The sequence below is a fragment of the Pinus tabuliformis genome, chromosome 8 (assembly GCF_031772625.1).
Source record: "Pinus tabuliformis cultivar Carrire ecotype Pingquan chromosome 8, CPIR1, whole genome shotgun sequence".
Classification (NCBI taxonomy): domain Eukaryota; kingdom Viridiplantae; phylum Streptophyta; class Pinopsida; order Pinales; family Pinaceae; genus Pinus; species Pinus tabuliformis.
Window position 1 is genome coordinate 758,654,334 of NC_142294.1, and position 8,732 is coordinate 758,663,065.

The 8,732-nt window shown below is 37.6% G+C and overlaps 1 protein-coding gene across 1 annotated transcript; it reads right to left on the reverse strand.

Annotated features, from left to right (window-relative positions):
- Nucleotides 1–352: 352 nt before the first annotated feature.
- LOC149237816 (uncharacterized) lies at nucleotides 353–4,381 on the reverse strand. Its single transcript, XM_089372808.1, is given in 2 exon segments — nucleotides 353–1,009; nucleotides 1,104–4,381. Coding segments are annotated over 2 exon segments (2,961 nt in total). The 5' UTR covers nucleotides 4,061–4,381; the 3' UTR covers nucleotides 353–1,005.
- Nucleotides 4,382–8,732: the final 4,351 nt, after the last annotated feature.

Here is an 8,732-nt window from a genome sequence, read left to right on the forward strand (position 1 = left end):
CATTCAAAATCCATGCTATAATCATACAACTGAATGAAAAAATAATTTTATATACATATCCAATCTCCTTTGAGAAATAGGGCTAAATCAATATTGAGAACCGGTTGAACACTGTAGCCTGACAATTTTTGTGGACAACCCAGAGAGATGTCAAAATTCTGGCCAAAGCAAGCAAGCGCTGAAATTACACAATACTTAAATATTTAAATAAGCAGTAATTCATATATCGAATAAAGGTTGTCTTTTACAAAATATATTTTACCCGGGATCGCAACAGCTTCCTAACAAAAAAATGGAGTGCTGCAATGAGTTCTGCAAAGTTGGTGTACTTATAAGATGAGTCAACAGGACATTACCAGAAAATTCCTGCAAGCACTTAAAAAGGCCTGCCAATATATATAGTCCATGCACATACAAAGCCAATTCTCTTGTGGAGGATAGGCACTACTCTCCCACCAAGACATCTTTTGTGTGAGGAAAGAAAAATAGTGGTGTCTATAATCAACGATGTTGGAACCGACAAGATAGGCTAATAGAGGCTGCCCAATATACCTAATCTTTAAAAATAAATGCCAGATCACATCCCACCCTACCAAAGTTCGAAGGAGTTACTTGTTTGTACAGTGCCAACCAAAATTTATAAATTAAACCATCATTCAAAGATCGTCATTAGCGGGTGCAATTTCTTATTTCCACTCTGTTTGCAAAATTGGGAATCACCTGTTGCCTATGTCAAGCCCACCCTAAGTGGGAAAGATAATGCAGTACACAAACTGCTGGGTTAGGATATAGTTCAGTTATCTCCCAATGACCCAAAAACAGCTAAATGGAGGGAAGTATTTGCAAAGAAACAAAGCAGTATTTTGAAGGCTCAGTTTCATTCTTGAAGGAAAGGCTAAACTGTATTGTACATCTCAATCCAAGAACTGGCTCGACAGTATGTTACTTGGTAACATTAACTGGAATGACCATATTTCATTGGCATATGGCTTAGACAGTGCAATTTTACCTGTAATGAATGAATTGAATTCCAATTAGCAAACAAAATTTGTAGGTCCTCCAAAAACTGAGATTCTGATGCCAATAAATACAACCATAGCTACCTTGAAGTGATTTCCTCAAATACTTCTGTTTTAACTTCAACTTCTGCTATCTTTCTTTCAGTTACTGCAATTTTTTGTTCACCATGATGTGTTGTTGCATCTGCAGCTGCTGTTATTCCTCCAGCATGTGCTACTTTTTCTTTATCCTGTGCTGCTTTTTCTTCAGATTCTGTAGTTCCTTTAAATACAAGACCAACTGGGGTTGCTGCAGGATCCAGCTCCCAACAAACATCAGGAATGTTTTGCATCTCCTCTTTTGTAAGCCTCCTTGCAGGAATCTGATGTGAAAACCTAAGAAGCTCTGTCTTCGGCACAACTCATCCAGAAACAGGCTGAGGACCAACCTGCTGCCGCTGAAAAATGTTCTTGTATCCATCAACCTTTACTAATGGAGCCACCCTCACTCCAAACTTCTCGGTGAAATCTGTTAGAACCTCTACCATATCATAATTGTGTCTAACTTCTGCTGGAATGTGCTCATCCCAAGCAGAATCCCATTCCCTATAGAGAGCCCAAACATCAGATTTCCTCGGTAAAATTTTGATAATACCTTTGGTTGATTTCGAACATCTCATCACATGAGAGAAAATATTAAGCATGTCATTACTACTCAATTTTCCCACCTTAAAATCCCCAGAAGCCTGATACTTGTTCAACTTTGGCTCTATCCAATTCATCTCTACTTTGAATGGGTCCAAGGAAACAACCTTCTGAATTCGAGCATAAATGCGGGGCATTCCATTGTCATCGTCATAAATAGACCAGATCTGATTAGCCTGGAAGCAATTCTCTGTGCGATCCTTATCAAAGTCATGGAAATCAGAATCCGGAACATTGATGGACTGTGAATCAATCGCTGGGATTTCTATATTTTCATTATTTGCTTTCTGCTCTTGCTTCTTAGGCTTCCTTTTCTTGTCACTTCTGGGCTTCTTAACCTTGTTAAGGGCTTCCTTTTTCTCATTCTTTGCAAGTTCTTTGGCCTTCTCTTCATCTTCTAAAGCTTTTCTCCTCGACTCTTCTTCTTTTTCTGCAGCAGCCAATCCTTCTGCCTTTGCAGCTGCAGCCTTTTCTGCATTCTTTTTCACCATTGCAAGATTCTTAAGAATCTCCATTTTTGCCTTCTCTGCGAGCAAAATTCTCACAGCCTTTGCTGAAGTATCCTTGGGAAAAGGTGTAGTGTGCTTACTGGGCGGAGCTTGCTTATTGGATGGAGTGGGGTTACCAGTTGATTTGCTAATTTTATTTGTGCTTGGGAGTGTTGCATTTGACAACCCCGGTGATAACCTCTTCTGCTCTTTCTTAGGCTCAGTCTCTGCTGACTCAACTTCCACATTATTTGTATCTTTCCTGTTACAGGCAGACTTTTTTGCATTCTGTTTGACTATACTTCCTTGCTTACTGTCTTCATCATACTCTTCCAACTTGCGTTTTTTGGATTTCTCCATAACCTTAGGAGAAGCCGAAACCCTGGGTGATTGTGAGGCTTTGGGAGTTGGAACCTTGGGAGTTGAAGTTGGTTTGGTGGACGATGAAGAAGCCTTGGAAGGTGAAGGTACATTTGCAGACAAGGGAGAATTCTGAGGCATGGAGAACTTACTAGATGATGGAACCTTAGTAGACGATGACGAAGCCTTGGAAGGCGAACCTACATTTGTAGAGAAGGGGGATTTCGAAGGCATTGAAATCTTACTGGAGGATGGAACCTTCGGAGGAGATGATGCCACTGCTGACTTAGTCGAGGATGTGGCCTTCCGCCAAATCGGTGATTTCCCCTTTGCTTCTTTCCCAATTGCCTGATTCAAGGGAATGTCAAATTCATCACCTCTCTTCATCGAAATGCCAATGTCAAACTCATCACCTCTCTTCATCGAAATACCAATCATTTCATCGCTTTCAGTATCTTCAGAATCCAGCTCATCCTCTGAGCTTAAATTCACGGCTTCTGCAGCCGAAGCAGTAGCAGCCGTATTGGATCCTGGAAAAGCCCCGCCCCACATAGTATTGAGATTCGGAAAGCCATCCATCCTTAGTCCATTCGCAAGCCCCCCGGCACCCAAACCAACACCACCAGACTGGTTATTCGGAGACTCCATCTGTGCAAACAACCAAGGATAGCAGGATGCATTCAAGCCATTGACAGCGACGGGAATTGCAAATGCCTCTACTGCAAGGAAGGGCTTCTGACAATTCCTGCAGAGAAGATTAAGGTTTTCATATATGCGAAGGTATTCATACTGCATGGCGCAATAGGGGCAGACAGTCCAGAAAGTTTTGGACTTGTTCGGAGGGCTAGGAAGGGTAGAGCCATGAGCAGCAGTAGCAGTATCGGTAGGATTGGCAGTGGTATCCATAGCAGGGCTTGTTTTATTAGTACTAGTGCTAGGATTGGCATTCGGGAACCCATTTGCATTTGCATGTGTATCTTGTTTCTTTTTAGGGGGAGCCCTCTGAGGTCGTTTTTGGGGTGGTTTTTTAGGCTTCTGAGGAGGAGGGGGGTTTTGAGGGCGTTTCTGAGGGCTTTGCTGGTTCCTTGATTGGAGATGCTTGAATTCAAAACCTTTTATCTTCTCATCATAAATTGCCCTCCTAATCTTATCAGACAACACACCCCATGCCTCAACAATGAGCTTAAATGCACCGTCGGCTCCTACAATTTTGTTCTTATCAGGATGCAATAACAGAGCCAATTTCCTATATTGTTTCTTCACAACAGAGTCGTCAGCCATAACATCATCAAGTTGAAGAATACCATACCAGTCCATTTCGCCATTAATCTTCTGCTCCGCCGCAAGTAGAACTTCCAGCATCGGCATCATCTGGGCCAGCCCTTCCACACAAGGGTAGAGCTGCTGGGCCTTTAAGACAAATTTCCTGGCCCCTTCGATATCCTTGGCGCCCACCTTTCTCTGTGCGATCTCCATCGCTCTCATCGCCTCGTCCCTGTTGCACTCCATCTCTCTGGGGTTCGCTCTACATGCAATTCTGGAAGCTCGATCGCTGGTCAACCGCCCTTAATTTTCTTCAGAGATTCTCAGGTTTTCAATGCACATTTCCAAACCCTCACTGCGGTGTTATCACGCTGTTCGGATCCTCGGAGGCTGGAGATTGGGTCAAGCTGAAGCAGGCAATAAAAAAGACAGTATAAGACAATTGAATTGTTTTGGAGGCTCGGATTTAGCAGAATTCAAACCCCAGATCTCCGTAACCAACAACCATCGTCGCCACAATAACCAGAGCTTAACATGCATTCGTGCCTCGTCTTAGCCAACGTGTTCGAATAGGTTTTACGTGTGAACAAGGACCTGCCCGCTAAATTTTCTTTTCCCGGGCAGATAATTTTTGAAAATAGAAAAATAAAAATAAAAATAAAATTAACACCAGGGTGTTTTTTTTCGTAGGCAAACCTCAAAACCTTTGCATATTTTCACCTTGCTCCGGTAAATACGCCTCTAATTTGATTCCAAATAGATGTCTAATTATATGACTAATGCTAAATTCGCCGCTACTATTGACCCAAATTAATGAGCATTTATTTTTTTTAAAGAGTAATTTATTATTTTTAATTATCGGGATTTATGTGACGATAAATTTTAAAATGCGATAATTAAAAATTGGTAAATAGTAATAAATGACAGGGTGGAGGGTCGAGGGAAAGGAATAAATTTATTCGTGATAATATCGAGGAGGATTGTGAGGGTACCAATTCCAATATTGTGAGTGGTCAAAATTTAAGAGAGGTAAACATTTACCTCGAGTAAAGTGTAATTGTGAGTGGTCCAAATTTAAGAGAGGTAACCATTTACCTCGAGTAAAGTGTAAGTTAACGAGTTTTTTTTTTCTAAATCATTTTCAGTTTTTTTATTACCTTTTTAGTTGACGATATTTATGGATAGGTAAATTTAAATTTAAGCATTAAAATATGGTAATTAAAAATTTGTAAATAATTATCCAGGTTTCCAAAGGGCAAAGTCACATGGGATCATTGGTCTCATAGTGCTATGAGATTCTTTTCTTCGTTCTTAATCTTTTTCTCCTAATTTTATAAGATTAAAGAGGATAATTTAATAAATCTATCTTTGACTTGGTAAAATTTATCTTTGATTTGGTAAGTTCATTTAAAGGAAAAAATTCTAAATTTTGTAAGATTAAAAATGTTAATTTAATTAGTCTAGATTCATTAAGTATCTAGAAGGATTGAACTTTTTTTCACTCTAAAAATGTTTGCATGTCAAGAGATTTAATCGATCTTAATGGAGTTGTCTTTAGTACGATTATTTGGACTCTTGGAAAACCCCTAGGGCACTTTGATTATGCAGGGGTTACCCATCAAGCTTGTGATTTCAATAAATTTATGTCGGATTTTATAGAAACTAGACCGGAAAACCTAGAAGAAAAGCTTCAAAAAAGTCTCACTAAAGATAACTTGCATCTTAATGCTTGCTAGATCTGGAGTGAAGATTGATCTAAGCTAGTATAATTTCCCCCTTTAAATAAGCTATATTCCACATGAATATCATGGGTCATTTTTATTTTTATTTCGTTATTTTAATTTCAAGTTGTCTTTAGTGCCACTTTTTGGAAGTTTTCTAGTGGGTTTTTCCGATCTAATTTCTCTAAAATCCAGTAGGAATTTATTGAAATCACAAGTTTGATGGGTAACCCTTACACAATCAAAGTGCCCTAGGGGTTTTTCAGGGTTCTGAATCGATATATACAGTCAAAAAAACAGTTTAAATAACATAAATCAAGATTTCACCTCAAATTTTTCCCCGGATTTTGGCGCTGGAAAGTCCAAAAAGTCACACTAAAGACAACTCTTAATTTTTATTTTTATTTTATTTACACCGAGTTAAAATGTTTACATCACATTACGTTACAGCATCTCAACCATATAAGGCTAGAGAGCGCCTCTCAGCGCAATAAATCTTTGATTTGGTGAGGTCGTTTGAATCTTTATGATTTTTGTAAGTATTATCATCTCTCTACAATAGAGCACATTATGTAGAAAACCAAAGAGCACAATTGGATGAAGGAAAATTAAGTATACATGGGGATATTGCACATTATGTAGAAAACCAACGAGCACAATTGGAGGAAGGAAAATTAAGTATACATGGGGATACTTCTTGAGTTAAAGCATTTTACATGGAGATGAAGAAGTGGATGCATGTGAATGGATGACAGGACAAGGCATTAGAGCCACTACCCATGCCACTTTTCATTTTAACTCTCTTGACAACAAAAGATTTAATAAGACGAGAGCAATAGGGTTATGGTTTAATGTGGAATTGTTTTAGGTCTCCAAAGCTACCAACATCACACAAGCAATGTTATTCTCATTACCTACCTCTTGCATCAAACAAAGGATGAAGGGTGTCACTAAGAGTAAAGGGACTGTTAACACTCCTCTCAATGGGTGTCTTTATATCTAGTTGTTACAATGGCTTAGTGCATGAACAAGAGATGTATTATGTGTGAGCCAGTGAAACTCCAATAACATGAGGTAATGAAGGCGACTCTCTAATGGAGTGAGTGGTACTTAATTTGGGAGAATAACTTAAAATTTGACCCTCATATAAGAGTCAAACTCAAGATAGAGATGGCAAGGCAAACTTGGGTGTTGGGTGACACACAAGAAGCCATGAAAGACCACATGCACTCCTAAATATTAGATATCTAGAATCATAAATGAGTTTTAATCTAATGTCTACCAAAGTGGACAATATTAGAAGGGTGTTGTTTACTTCTAGGGAAGGCATTATGCACTCTCCCCTTCATCCAACTAGCAAACCCATAGAGCTACCAAAAGTCAAGCAGGGGCACATATAGGAGGAAGCAATAACAAAAGTGACTCCATTGGCAGTGAAAGAACCCGATGTTTTGAAGGAGGTCCTGTATGGGATGGCCTTTTCAATTTTTAGTCTATTGAATGTGTTGTAATTTTTTTATATGTTAAGATAGTTTCTCAGTTAATTCGCATGTCAATTTGTAATGTCAACACTTGGCTTGGTAGTTAAACAATTCTTTTGGAACTAGACTTGAAAAATTTGATGTGGGCTATTATGTTTCTTTTATATTATTGTACAATCCCGAATGGTTTGGCCAGAAGTTATTTCAAGTAGAAATATATCCATTTTTATTTAAATGAAAATGTAAATTATTAATTTATTTAATTATATTAATGTGTATTAAAAATGAAAGTGACTCATAAGACTTTGAAGAATATAACATGTAAAGGTGATAAGGGGGAGGCAAAGCACACTTAAGGAATACATAAAAGAGAAAAAAGAACCTAAAAAGAAGGAAAAAGCAAAAGTACTTTGAAAGAATCAGTCCAATAAGATGAAGAATGTTAAAAAAGCTCAAGAAGGACGTTTTGTGGGCCAAACCTATTGTTTTGAAGAAGAACTTCTAACATTTAAGACCATAAATAAATGTGTGATGGACATAAGACCATGCAAGTCATTATTCTATAACGTCTTTTGATTTTGACATGTGACCCTTGAACATTAGGCATGGGGCCTCGTCCTACTAGTGCCAAAGCACTACAAGTAAGAGGTAATCAACCTAGTGCATACTAGTCTAAGGATTGGCCTTTGGTATGTTATCAAGGAAGGTTGAACATCCATTTAAGGAAGAAGGTTAAGCATATAGTCCTCATAGACCACTAGTGTCATGAGAAACCCAAGTGAATCTATGAGGGGACAAAATCATCCATTAATTTCATGGTAAGGAGAGCATCTGAATATAAATGGTCCTTAATCTCAAACTTTGAGGAGTGGATCTAGAAATATAGTGCTCTCAAGGAATATTGTGATATGCCTCAAAGTAAAGTTGTGGGAGAAAACTTTCAGTTAGGCAAAAGGGCTCATCACATTGCAAGATAATTGGAGTCTAGTGCACCTTAGGGGCTAGATGAGCTAATCACTACCTACCAAGCTATAATGAGAATGTGGATGTCTAATAAACATAAAATTTAAAAACAAAGAATGCACATCTTTAAAGTTACAATAAAACTTTGAGTACCTGGTAAACAAATAATTATATTTTAATCTTAATATCATCATTTCAGTATCAAAATTAAACTATTAATTTCTAAATTTTGATGAGAATTTAAATTTATTAAACATTTGAATGAATTAGCATTAGATTTCTAGTAATATTTTATTGTTACCTTTGTTTGTAAAATTTCTTATGGTATGTGTAAATGCTTTGAAAATGAATGGAATTATAATTGTCCATTGCCATGACAAAAACCTACTTTAACATGGAATGAGTTATAAGCCATAATTTTGCATTAATGTAATAGAAATATCCATTTTAATAAAAGGAAACATATATTTGAACTCTACAACTCAACCATACAATAGAAACTTTGCATATCAATATTGTTTTTTCATTTTTATGGTTGTTCGAAGCGCTATAATAAACATGTCTCGAGAGTTGCATTGTATAACATGGAATTTTGTTTACTTAGATTTGAAACTTGAGGGATATGTATTCTATCAATTCATTCAAAATTTATAGTCAACCTCATCCATGTTAACATGTTAAGAGAAATTTCTTACTTTGTTCAGTAGTTTTCCTTGATTGAGCATCTCTGTGATACAAACAACAATTGCTTCA